This window comes from Pseudophryne corroboree, chromosome 12 (assembly GCF_028390025.1).
Source record: "Pseudophryne corroboree isolate aPseCor3 chromosome 12, aPseCor3.hap2, whole genome shotgun sequence".
NCBI classification, from domain to species: Eukaryota; Metazoa; Chordata; class Amphibia; order Anura; family Myobatrachidae; genus Pseudophryne; species Pseudophryne corroboree.
The window spans coordinates 136947426-136962057 of NC_086455.1; the positions used below are offsets into that span (position 1 = coordinate 136947426).

A 14632-nucleotide genomic window follows, 5' to 3' on the forward strand; every position below is an offset into this window, starting at 1 on the left:
TTTCAAGAGAAAATAAACCTACAACAAAAACAAAATTATTATTATTATTATTATTATTATTATTATGCCCTGCATCATTTACTGCAAATATCAGTTATATTATCACTACTTACAGAGCTTTATTTAACATATTTGCTAACAGAATTAACTTTTTAAAATAGTTTTGTTTATTAATATCATATAGTGACAACAAATGCTACAACATCCAGTATGTGAGGTATATGTAATATACTGTAGTTAATATTCTTTATGAGTTATTTGCTAATTTTAATAAATATAGATGCAATGCCATTTTTTACTCTCTTGTAATTAATTCCATGTGCCTTTTCTATAGGTCAACTTTTATGAGTGACATATTTTTATGAGGCTGTTGTCTGAGCAGGGTCATATACCAAATGAAAGATCTTGGTTCATAGTTTTGCAGAAAAATATTATAATTAGTTTCTTCATGTTGGAGTTATGTGACAAAATGTCCACCTGCCATTCACAATGCATCACCACTGTGCTTTGGAAAGTGTGACAGTTGGTGAACTCTCCTTGTGAACCTGCTGGGTGACCTGGATCATGTGACCTGCTGGATGGTCTGGAAACTGTGACTGTTATTTGCAGTCACCCACTAAGCAGGGATTTTTTGAAATTCAGAATAAACACACCCCATGGCATCTCCTATGGATAAGAGAAGAAAAACAATTTTCATAGTGTAGAATGCCAAAACGCACAATTTTACTGAACATAAAATCTCAAAAGGGGTAGCATCCAGAATGACAGTGAAGTGGATTAACACAGCAATTACCAGGATAGGGAAGGAACTTGGGTATTAATGTATCAGAAATTACCCTGGAGCCTCTTGAAATGGATGTTGGTATGCATTTTTCTACGCATTTCCACACACGGGTGTCTTTACCAAGGAAGAGTGATAACAGGTGTCCAAGTCAGCTTCCAGGAAATAGTTCATTCATTTACTTGGAGCCCATTCAATATCTCTATTGTATTTAACATACTGTATATGATATATCCCAATGTGGAAAACTTGAGATTTCCAGAAAACTTTTTGACATCACCAGGAGTTTTTCCAGCTTTTGTTTGGCAATGCCAAAAATGTATGTGTTACAGTATAAGGCAATGTATAGTGGAGCTCTCACTGTGGGGCATACATTTTGTAGTAAGCCTTGAAGAGGGATACAGTGGATACAGCGGAGAAAGATAAAGTAACAGCCAATCAGCTCTTAACTGCCATGTTACAGGCTGTGTTTGAAAAGTGACAGCTGATTGGTTGGTACTTTATCTCTGTCCACTTAACACTCTCGAAGACTTAGGGTCAGATTTATTAAGCCTGGAGAAGTGATAAAGTGGTGATAAAGCAGTGATAAGTGCAAGGTGATAATGCACCAGCCAATCAGCTCCTAACTGCCAATTTACATATTGGAGCTGATTGGATGGTGTGTTATCACCTTGCACTTATCACTGCTTTATCACTTCTCCAGTCTTAATACATCTTCCCCTTAGTACAAAAAAATAGTTTGAATAGCGAAATGCTCCAAACCACTGAGAAAGCATTAACACAACACTTAAATATTCATTCATTCCTATTCTTACTCCAATTCAATGATTTACGCACACTCAGTCTGATTCGGATTTGGATGCAGTCACACAGCCTTTGTATCTTTGTATACAGCTGCTGTGTGATAATTTGCTAATACTGAAGGAGATATCTTGTATAAATACATGCCTTCTGCCAGCTTCTCTGATCCACTGGTGTGTCCTAGGATGCAGCATCTGACCCCCCAAGTGGTGTCTGCAGAGAGAAGCACATGTAAATTACTCCACTCAGCCCCCTAGGGTATAACTGAGGGCTGCAACTACTAGGCAAATCAAAGTTGCTGTGGTCACGATGTTCCCAATGTTCCAATGTATGAAAAAGATTTAAAGAAAAAAAATATATATATAGTGTGTGTGTATATATATATATATATATATATATAGATGTGTGTGTATGTATATATATATATATATATATATATATACATACACAAATGTTAAACAATTAATAATAATATTGGATACATTTTAAATAGATGTTCTTGTGAAAAAAATGCCAGTTAAATGGTTAATATTCTATGAATGCACTTATCCAAATTAGGTCCTGCATGACTATTACATGTGAAAAAAAGCTTCTAATACCAAATTGCAGACCTTCAGTCCCGGAGCCTTATAACTACCCCAGACCTTGCTGATATTTGGCATCTCCTGAGCACATGTTGGAGACAGCTTCTGATTCACTGATTACTGAAAAGCTATTTTGGAAGGATCATGCAAATACATCCATGTGCTACAAAAAGAAAGCCCTGTACTTCTAAAGAAAACTTATATAAGGATGGTTTGGATAGACTTAGATATGACAATGCAATTACAATTGAAAATGCCAAAGTCTAATTAAAATGGATTTAAACCCTCATTTCCTTCAGTCAGTAATTCATTCAACAAAAATATCTAACATTTATTCTACTTACTTGGAACTTTGTATACAATGTCTTCTTGTTGTAAGAACTTTATTTACTAAATAAAGCATTGGAAGTGTTTCAATATATAATTTGAATGCTAAGGGTTATTAAAGCAGTATACAAACCAAAGCTAATACATGTGTATGTCCCTTTTATACCATATATTATCCATATTCATATATGGAATTCTGGCAAGTGGGAATATCATATCCTTTGATAATACAATCTGATTTACGTAATTAAGTAATGAGAGTTTGTTAAACACCAGCAATAGTAATTAGGCTTTTTTATTTTCACACTGTCCTTGATAATGACTTGTATTTATTTTTTTCCCTCAGATTGGCACATACAACATATACAATGAATAAATGGTCTTACTCAAATAAATTCATGAATGAGGTGAATCCAAGTCCTTCTCTAAATGGTGGATTAGTTCTTAGTCCACAACCATAAATAAATAGGTGAAGGTTTCCAAATGGATTTTCAATCTAAAAAAAAAAGAGAGAAATAATCTAGTGCAACATTGTCTGAACAAATGAACAGAAATGTTTTATTAAATAGAACTCACAATAAAATCATAATCACAAGCATGTAACCACTTTCTGTGGATAGGGATCACAATGGTTCATATTCCACTATATTACCCGTCCCAGATCGTATGGGGCAAAGAGGCTGAAAGCTCGGGATTCTTTCACCTGCTCTGGTAATCTGTGGACCCACTGGAACTCTCCCTCTAATCTTTCTCACCAGCAGATTAAAGCTTTTTGGATTCAAGGTCCTTCATCAGAAGCATGGTGAGAGCTACTAAACCTCCTATACTTATACCCCTTCTAATTAGGCTTAATTGCAATTATTTTTCCCGCTTTTTGTCACATGACATCAGCGGAAATCACGTTATTAACATGTCCATCATTCCTTAGTTTCCCACCAGAACATTATCTGGTAGGCAAGAGTTCCTTCCGCGCTTCACGGCTGTTCGTATCCGGAAGTATCTTTAGAGCGTCTCTAGCCGAAGTCCCGTCGTCAATTTTGTATCTCCAGTGGAAGTGACGTAATTCCCGGAAGTCACTCATGCGTTCCAACTCGAATATGGACTGGATTATCTTTACATGTATTGAAAAAAAGTCTCAAGGAATCCAATTCAATATATTCTGCAATGTTAATCATCCACAAATAATGTCCATATAAAATCCATGAATAGTCCATATAAATGTCCGTATAGAGTCCATAAATAGTTCATATAAATATGTAAAAAAAACACACAAAGAGAAATATATAAACATATTATAAAAATGACAATATATTATATAAGGATTACAGGATACATTAGGGAGTATTTATTAACGTATCTAAAAATATATATACTGATAAAAAAGACCACCAGATATCATAAAAAATAAGACATATCAATAATTAAAAAAGATCTATTTCATAAAAACCATTTCATCTCAAAATCCCCATTTAATCCATTAGGAACCAAAGTTTTTAATTTAAAAAGCCATCTCATTTCAGTTTTAGCCAAATTGGACTCAAGATCTCTACTTTTCCAATTGGTTAGGACAGTTTGTATACCATTAAAAGATTTAATCTTATTAGGGTTACAGTTATGTTTTAATTTAAAGTGCATAGCAAAAGTGTGGGTCTCCAGACCCTTTCTTACATTGTAAACATGCTCGGCTAAGTGAGTTTTCAAGTTCCTTGTGGTTTTGCCTACATAAAACATACCACATTTATATTCCAACAAATAAATAACATTTTTGGAATTGCATGCGATAAAATCACGTATCGGATATTTAATTCCGTTCACTTTGAACTCCTTTATCTTATTGGTCCCTTTTACACTACGGCACATTACACATATGCCACATCTATGAAACCCTTGGGTTCTTATGCTTGTTCTCTTGTTATCCTCTGTAGGACTATGTACCAATTTATCCTTTATAGTTTTTGCACGTCTATAAATAAAAGATGGTCTCTCTGGTATTTGGTTACCTAAAATGGGGTCTTCCCTTAAAATATTCCAATATCTTTTAAAAACCGATTCGATTTCTTTATGTTGGACATTAAAATTACTTATAAAAGCCCACTGATGATTATTTTTCTGTTCTACCATTTTTTCCCCCTCCAATAATTTCTTTCTTTCTACTATAGTTGCTTTTTCTCGTGCCACCTTTAAAATCTTTGTATCATAACCTTTGTCTTCAAAACGATACTCCATTTCATCAAACTGTTGAAGACACACCTCATTATCTGTACAGTTCCTCTTTATACGTAGGAACTGTCCATATGGTATCCCATCTAACCAGTTGTCATGATGCATAATAGTTCTATCTTTATGCATTTGAATCGGTACTTTTTCTAAATGTTTTAGTCTTCAATTTACCGTTCTGATTATAAATCGAAAGATCTAGAAAAATTATCTCAATGGGGCTAGTAGAGAAGGTAAGTTTGATGTTTACCTCATTATTATTCAGAGTCACAAAAAGTTTTTAATTCTTCTTCTGAATTTTTCCATACAAAAAGGACATCATCTATAAATCTGTTCCATGTCACCAGGCCCGCCCCCAGCTGGTCATCTTTCCAAATGACGACATCTTCCCAGTATGCGATAAAAAGATTGGCATAGCTGGGGGCCAGCCTGGTGCCCATGGCTGTCCCAATATTTTGAACATAATAGGTTCCATTAAAATAAAAATAATTATTTTTTAAAATGAATTTAATACCCTTTAAAATGAATGCTTTAATCTCTTCAGTAAGATCTGATTTCTCCAGAAAGTAGGTTACAGCCTTCAAGCCTATATCCATATCAATGATAGTGTATAGTGTGGATACATCACCACTTGCCAGAAAGTAACCTTCCCTCCATTCCACTTTCTCCACAATATTAAGGACATCTCTAGTGTCTTTCAGGAAGGCCTTTGTTTGTCTCACTAGCGGTTGAAGATAAAAATCAATAACTGCAGATAAATTTGATGTTATGCAATTAATACCCGCTATGATGGGCCTTCCGGGAGGGTGGAGGGGGTCCTTATGTATTTTTGGTAGGACATATATGGTAGGTGTAGAGGGAGATTTTATATTAAAAAAATCAAACTCCGGTTTTGTGAGAGCTCCATTCTGTAGTGCCTCACCCAAGAGTTCCTGTAATTCTTTCAATATCCTTAAAGTGGGATCACTTTTTAATTTTCTATAGGTGTTCCCATTTTCAAGTTGTTTCATAATCTCCATCATATATGTCTCTTTATCCATAAGGACCACCCCTCCACCCTTATCGGCCGGTTTAATTATAAGGTCCTTATCTTCTTTAAGAGATTTTAAAGCTGAAAATTCTTTTTTGGTGAGATTAGATTTTCTCTTATTTTTTTTTTTAAATTAAAAACTTTGCTTCCTAATGGATTAAATGGGGATTTTGAGATGAAATGGTTTTTATGAAATAGATCTTTTTTAATTATTGATATGTCTTATTTTTTATGATATCTGGAGGTCTTTTTATCAGTATATATATTTTTATATATGTTAATAAATATTCCCTAATGTATCCTGTAATCCTTATATAATATATTGTAATTTGTATACTATATTTATATATTTCTCTTTGTGTGTTTTTTTTTACATATTTATATGAACTATTTATGGACTCTATACGGACATTTATATGGACTATTCATGGATTTTATGTGGACATTATTTGTGGATGATTAACATTGTGGAATATATTGAATTAGATTCCTTAAGACTTTTTTTCAATACAAGTAAAGATAATCCAGTCCGTATTCGAGTTGGAACGCATGAGGGACTTCCGAAATTACGTCACTTCCGCCGGAGATACGAAATCCCGTGATGACGGGACTTCAGCTGGAGACGCTCTAAAGATACTTCCGGTCACGAACGGCCGTGAAGCGAGGAAGGAACTCTTGCTTAGAAGATAATGTTCTGGTGGGAAACTAAGGAATGATGGACATGTTAATAATGTGATTTCCGCGGATGTCATGTAACAAAAAAGGCGGGAATATTAATTGCAATTAAGCCTAATTAGAAGGGGTATAAGTATAGGAGGTTTAGTAGCTCTCACCATGCTTCTGATGAAGGACCTTGAGTCTGAAAAACTTTAAGCTGCTGGTGAGAAAGATTAGAGGGAGAGTTCCAGTGGGTCCACAGATTACCAGAGGAGGTGAAAGAATCCTGGGCTTTCGGCCTCTTTGCCCCATACGATCTGGGACGGGTAATATAGTGGAATATGAACCATTGTGATCCCTATCCACAGAAAGTGGTTACATGCTTGTGATTATGTTTTTATTGTGAGCTCTATTTAATAAAACATTTCTGTTCATTTGTTCAGACAATGTTGCACTAGATTATTTCTCTCTTTTTTTTTGAGATTGAAAATCCATTTGGTAACCACCTATTTATTTATGGTTGTGGACTAAGAATTAATCCACCATTTAGAGAAGTACTTGGATTCACCTCAGTCATGAATTTATTGGAGTAAGACCATTTATTCATTGTATATGTTGTATGCGCCAATCTGAGGAAAAAAAATATTCTTTTTACTGTGCTTATCTGTGGTTAGTTGTGAGGTACCACTATTTTCCTCAAGACTGCTATACAAAGTTTGCGCATTTGAGATCACCAACTTTTATGATGACTTGTTTTTGCCTTCTATATTGGAATAAGCTTTGTTCTCTCTATAATATATGTTTTTGATCTTCCTCCTCAACATATGGTAAAGTAAAATGGCCTAAAGACTTCTTCACATAGATGTATCCATTATTTAAAGGAACTTAAGAAAATCAAATAAAAAAAGACTCAATTTGATAAATTGCCATTTTATGATAATCTATCTATCTATCTATCTATCTATCTATCTATCTATCTATCTATCTATCTGTTCTATGTTATTTTATATAGCTTATTCAATTAATCTTACTGTTTCTGAGGGTAGTATACAGAACTCTTGAGTGATGCTGTTCCAGACAGGATGAGATGCATTAGCTTTTCTATCATAAGTACAATGTATGCAGTGTACATGGGCCCCTGGACCCAGGAGGGTATGCACTGCACACACTGCACCGCCCAGGAGGGGCTACACCACACACACTGCACCCATGTTGTTTCAATACTTACCTTTCTGGAGTCCCACAATAGGCGCTGCCGCCAATGCAGCAGCAGAAAACATCACTTCCAAAATGGCTGCTGAGCATTGGCAGTAGGACATTTGTCTCCAGACCATGGCGGGTGACATGTTTCCAGAGACCTGCGCATGCACAGTAGACTACGGCACAATACCAAAGCCTATGGTGCCGTGAAGAGGAGGGGGCCTACCTGGAGTCTGAACACAGGGCCCCTTTTCTCTTAAAATGCCTTCTGTGAGATGTGTAGAAGTGTGTGGCTTTTAGAGAATAGAATGATGGAAATATGCTTCAGATCTCGTGTCTTGATTCCACATAACTTGACATCTGTAACATGAATGAGAGGAGGACCGCACCATTACATTTAAATCACTTCTTGTCCCTCCCTCACCCTGCCCACCAGCCACTATCAGTGAGCAAGACTTTGCTTCCTTTTTGAAGGATAAGATTGATAAGATCCGAAATGAAATGGTATGCTCTTCCACTGCCAGTGACCTGCTCAATTCCGTTTCTGAACCCTCTAAAACCTCCTCTACATTTGATCTAACAAATGAAAATTAAGTATCTGCACTCTTTTCATCTGCCTACTCTACAACCTCTCTCCCCTTGATCCTATAACCTCACAAATTAGTAAAGCTCTGTCTGCTGTGCTCATCCAAACCTTAACCAAAATCTGTAATCTCTCTCTGTCTACTGGTGTGTTTCCTTCTCTGTACAAGCATGCAGTGATTACTACCATTCTGAAAAAACAAAACTCTGACCCTAACTCTCTCAAACTACCATCCCATCTCTCAGCTCCCATGCCCCTCCAAGCTACTTGAGAGACTTGCCTACACTCGCCTCACACACTTTCTTAACTCACACAGCTTACTGGACCCACTTCAGTCAGTATTTCGTGCCCAGCACTCCACAGAGACAGCACTGACTAAGGTAGTGAATGATTTGGTCACTGTTAAATCTAAAGGTCATTACTCACTACTTATTCTCCTTGATCTCTCTCTTTTGACAATGTTGACCACTCTCTTCTCATACAAACACTACAATCCCTAGGTCTTTAGGACACAGCCATTTCTTGGTTCTCATCCTACTTATCTAATCGCTCCTTTAGTGTTCGTTTCTCTTCACTACTTCTCTCAGTTGGAGTACCCCAAGGCTCATTCTTAGGTTCTCTGCTTTTCTCTATCTATACCACATCTCTTGGCAAACTAATCAACTCTTTCAGATTTCAGTATCATCTGTATGCAGATGATGCTCAAATCTACCTATCCTCACCAGATTTATCACCATCTGTATTGGGCCATGTCACTGAATGCCTTTCTGCCATTTCATCTTAGATGACATCTCGTCACCTCAAACTTAATATTTCCATATCAGAATTAATTACATCTCCACCTGCCAATAGTAGTTACCAACCTGATATCTCTATCACTGTTGATAACTCAGCAATCATCCCTAAAGTGCAGATACTAAACATGAAAGTTGTAGTGGGCAGTGTAAAATCAATGGACAGCACAGCTTTCCCACTTGCACATGTATGAACTCCACATTAGGTGAACAGATTATTTTCATAGCATTAGGTAGTAAATCTAGCTTCAGCACCTGCCCACAACTACAGCCACTTTGCATTCAACTGTATGTTTCTATAATTTTTTTTGCTCTTAGATAGCTAGAAAATTTTGACCACCAATTTGAAATCATTAGATATTTTCTCTTTTTGTAGAAGGGTTGTACAGTATATACGAAAGTAAAAAATGTAACACAAATGGCAACATTTATATATATTTTAAATACAGAAAGTCACAAAGAAGCAAGGATTAATAAAATATTTGAAATATTTATTGTCTACATTTGGCAATGCTACTTTAAGCGTACATTCTGTAATACAATATTACAACTTTCATTCTACGAGCAAATTACTGCTAATAAATTAGGATAAAGAATCAAAAGAATTAAACCACTGACTTTATCAGGGTATCACTGTGATGCAGAGGGTTGCTAGTTGTGATATTTAATATATATATATATACAGTATATACATATATATATTTATCGAGAGAGAGAGAGCGAATGTGAGACTATGACTGGGGACAGACCAGCAGTCATGGTACATTAGCAGTAAGTGGACTAACTGTTAAATACTTACATTAGATTTAATACTGTATGATGCTGTTTAATGACAACAAAAGTGAATATCTTTGTTCTGTTATTTTCTTTGTATGCAGAAAATTAAATAAAACACATACAGTATACCAGAGAGAGGGCTCTGCCAAGTTTATATTGGATAAAAAATTGTGCATACTGTAAACATTAAGGCCAGGATGTAATGAAGTTCAGCTGCTGTGTGGGATGCCGGCCAAACTCAGAATTTTTTTTCAAATGGGCAATCATGTACAAGGCTAAACCATGCTTTGTACAAGATTGCCCTTTTAAAAAACATCAGAGTTCGGCCGTCATCCAGCACGGCCACCGAACTCAGAGTTCAATACGTCCTAGGGCCTGAATCAGAGATGTACGCTAATGCATTATTAGCTGCAGACTTCTATGCAGCTAATGTGTGAATATAAGCTAATGCTGCAGCCACATGGAAATGTATTGAGATGTTCACCACAAGCCTCGAAAATCTAAAGATGCAGCAACCACCACAAATGATTTGATTATTGCAGTTCTGAGTAGCCATATGGACACCCAGTATGGCCACAGGAAGAAAGACAGTAGTCCCTTTTCTACTGCATATGGAATCGATGTAACAGTCTGAAATAAGCCCCAAAAATGGCCATGACATGCCTGCATTTGAGTCACAGCGTCCCCATTGTGCCCATGAATGAGCTCCGCCTGTCAAACACTTTGCAAATAAGTCTTCCTTACAACCACTGTCCATCGCAGCAAGTGCAAAGTGCGTCTTAGACACATGCAGTTCCCTGCTAATTGCTTAACCTGCGGAAAATTCTGCATTGCATACAACTTCGAACCAGACCCCTAGTCATCCACAGAAAAATGTACATCATCTGCAATATAAACTTACAAAATATGCCTTTGTATCATGTTAACTTTGAGAGCACCTGTGAAGCTGTCTACTTAAGTTTCTTAAAGCATTCTTTACCTCTCTATTCCTGAAAGCATAAATAAAGGGGTTCAGCATTGGTATAACAACAGTATACGTGAGAGCAAGAAATTTGTCATAGTGACTGCCTTTGGGTCTAATATACACAATAATAGCAGAGCCATAGAACATAGAAGCTACAATGAGATGAGATGAGCAAGTGGAGAAAGCTTTCTTTTTGCCCTCTTTGGTTTTAATCTTTAACACAGTCCTTATGATATGAAAGTAGAATCCTATTATAGTAAAGAAAGGCAAAACAGTTGCAATAACAGCCGCCAAACTTGTGGCCACATTACTGACAAATGGGTCTGAACATGCCAAATTCTGCAATGGTGCCAGGTCACAGAAGAAGTGATTGACCTCATTTGGGCCACAAAAATCCAAAAGAATTGTAAAAATTGTTGGAAAAAAAGACACAGTAAAACCGAACAACCATGGAAAGACTGCCAATTTGTAACAATATTTACTGTTCATAATAGCAAAATAATGTAATGGGTTGTTTATAGCTAAAAAACGGTCAAAGACCATTAATGCAAGTAGGAAGCATTCAGTTTCCCCAAGTGCATTGAAGATGTACATCTGTGTAAAGCATTCAGAAACTGAAATTGCCCTCTTAGTCTGAATGAGGATAGCTAAGAGTTTTGGAACAGTTGCTGAGACAAACATTACCTCCAAAGTAGAAAATATACCAATGAAAAAGTACATTGGGCTACGAAGACAAGTTTCAGTTCTAACTAAAATTATGATAGTAAAGTTTCCGATCATACATATAATGTATGCCAAGAGAACAGCACAAAATAGTACATTTTGGTATTTATGGATATTATAAAAACCTAAAAGAATAAATTTGTTCACTGTTAAATTGTTCATAGCTTGCATTTTCATGAGAAAATAAACCTACAACAAAAACAAAATTATTATTATTATTATTATTATTATTATGCCCTGCATCATTTACTGCAAATGCAGGTAGATTATCACTACTTAGAGAGCGTTATTTAACATATTTGCTAACAGAATTAACTTTTAAAAATAGTTTTTTTTATTATTATCATCTAGTGACAACAAATACAGTATGTGAGGTATATGTAATATAGTTAATATACTTTATGAGTTATTTGCTAATTGTAATAAATATAGATGCAATGCCATTTTTTACTCTTTGTAATTCCATGTGCCTTATCTATAGGTGAACTTTTATGAGTGACATATTTTTATGAGGCCGCTGTCTGAGCAAGGTCATATACCAAATGAAAGGTCTTGGTCCATAGTTTTGCAGAAAAATATTATAAGTAGTTTCTTCATGTTGGAGTTATGTGGAAAAATGTCCACCTGCCATTCACAATGCATCACCACTGTGCTTTGGAAAATGTGACAGTTGGTGAACTCTCCCTGTGCACCTGCTGAATGACCTGGATCATGTGACCTGCTGGATGGTCTGGAAACTGTGACTGTTATTTGCAGTCACCCACTAAGCATGGATTTTTTGAAATTCAGAATAAACACACCCCATGGCATCTCATATGGATAAGAGAAGAAAAACAATTTTCATAGTGTAGAATGCCAAAACACACAACTTTACTGAACATAAAATCTCAAAAGGGGTAGCATCCAGAATGACAGTGAAGTGGATTAACACAGCAATTACCAGGATAGGGAAGGAACCTGGGTATTAATGTATCAGAAATTACCCTGGAGCCTCTTGAAATGGATGTTGGTATGCATTTTTCTACGCATTTCCACACACGGGTGTCTTTACCAAGGTAGATTGATAACAGGTGTCCAAGTCAGCTTCCAGGAAATAGTTCATTCATTTACTGGGAGCCCATTCAATATTTCTATTGTATTCAACATACTGTATATGAGATATCCCAATGTGGAAAACTTGAGATTTCCAGAAAACTTTTTGACATCACCAGGAGTTTTTCCAGCCTGTGTTTGGCAATGCCAAAAATGTATGTGTTACAGTATAAGGCAATGTATAGTGGAGCTCTCACTGTGGGGCATATGGTATGTAGTAAGCCTTGGAGAGAGATAAAGTACCAGCAAATCAGCTCATAACTGCCATGTTACAGGCTTTGTTTGAAAATTGACATTAGCTGATTGGTTGGTACTAGAGATGTGCACCGGAAATTTTTTGGGTTTTGTGTTTGGGTTTTCGATTCGGTTCCGCGGCCGTGTTTTGGATTCGGACGCATTTTGGCAAAACCTCGCTGAAATTTTTTTGTCTGATTCGGTTGTGTTTTGTATTCGGGTGTTTTTTTTCAAAACCCCCTCAAAAACAGCTTAAATCATAGAATTTGGGGGTAATTTTGATCCTATAGTATTATTAACTTCAATAACCGCATTTTCCACTCATTTCCAGTCTATTCTGAACACCTCACACCTCACAATACTATTTTTAGTCCTAAAATTTGCACCGAGGTCGCTGGATGACTAAGCAAAGTGACCCAATAGGGCGGCACAAACACCTGGCCCATCTAGGAGTGGCACTGCAGTGTCAGACAGGATGGCACTTAAAAAAATTGGCCCCAAACAGCACATGATGCAAAGAAAAGAGAAAAGAGGTGCACTGTGGTCGCTGGATGGCTAAGCTAAGCGACACAAACACCTTAATATCACTGGAATTATTTGTTCTAATCAATGGTATTATTGGTCCAAATCACTGGAAGAAAATGACAAAATCACTGGAATTATTCATTCTAATCAATGGTATTATTGGTCCAAATCACTGGAAGAAAATGACAAAATCACTGGACTTATTTGTTCTAATCAATGGTATTATTGGTCCAAATCACTGCAAGAAAATGACAAAATCACTGGAATTATTCGTAAACATTTGTAGAAAGTCGCTGCTTTCTGATTACAGAAATGCTCAGATATTCCTGCGAATCCACAATCCCTTCCCAGAGGAAAAAGAAATTGAGAAACAGTTGTTTGAGAACGTTTGTTCTCTTTCCCTTACAAAGGAACAAACCACTTTCCAAGAAGACTGACGTTTTTGGGATTATGGAGACATAATGTTTTTGAATATAAATACTAAAGCAGGTGGTGTATTAGAGCAAAAGAGTGCAAGAGACCAGCCATGCAGTTTCTGAAATATTATGACAAAATGTTACTGTATTTCATAAGCACTCATTCCTAACTCTGCTAAGTACTGTTTGGTATACTGTATCTGGCTTCCATGAGGTAGTTGTCCATTATTTCAGCTTCCATTGACCTGTTTGAAAGCGGTAGAAGTTATTGATTCTTTTTTTTTTTTTCCCCTCTTTTTAATTTTCTCCTGCATAGCCCAGTAAAATGTTGCAATGTTAAGTAATGACTTGTGCCTTCTGGGGGTCCACTTCTTCACCAAACCCAGCCAAATCTCATCCTAACCCTCTGTTCCATGTTCTCTATGTACCCCATCTGTGTCACCCATGTCTGTCTACCCCTCCCCTTTAGATTGTAAGCTCTCATGAGCAGGGCCCTCTTCCCTCATGTGCTTATCCTTTGTCTTACTTTAATAAACTTCAACTGTAACACATCCAGCAGTCTTCTGCCACCTGATACTTTTTCCAGTGTCATCTGCTGATGTAACTATGTTTATTTACCCTGTACTTGTCCTATACTGTCATCAACTGTAAGTTGCTGTTTTCCTGTTTGATTATTTATGTACTCTGTAATTGGGCGCTGCGGAATCCTTGTGGCGCCATATAAATAAAGGATAATAATAATAATAGTATAGGGTGTATAATCCCCAGGTGTATCTCACACATCGCTCAGTACAGATTACAGAATGTATAATCAGTAATCACCAGGTGTATAACACACGTCGCACAGTACAGTATACATACTGGTCACAACAATGCAGCAGATATTGAGCAGGATACTAGAAGTGACACAGGGCTGCAAGATACAGC

The 14632-nt window shown here is 36.4% G+C and overlaps 1 protein-coding gene across 1 annotated transcript; it reads right to left on the bottom strand.

Moving 5' to 3' along the window:
- Window positions 1-10673: 10673 nt before the first annotated feature.
- On the bottom strand, window positions 10674-11609 carry LOC134979948 (olfactory receptor 11L1-like). The gene has a single exon (XM_063946555.1). It carries the CDS (start codon window positions 11607-11609, stop codon window positions 10674-10676), a length of 936 nt encoding a protein of 311 aa, XP_063802625.1.
- Window positions 11610-14632: the final 3023 nt, after the last annotated feature.

Coding starts and splice junctions, on each gene's coding strand:
- LOC134979948 (XM_063946555.1), bottom strand. CDS start 11,609: ATGCAAGCTATGAACAATTTAACAGTGAACAAATTTATTCTTTTAGGT.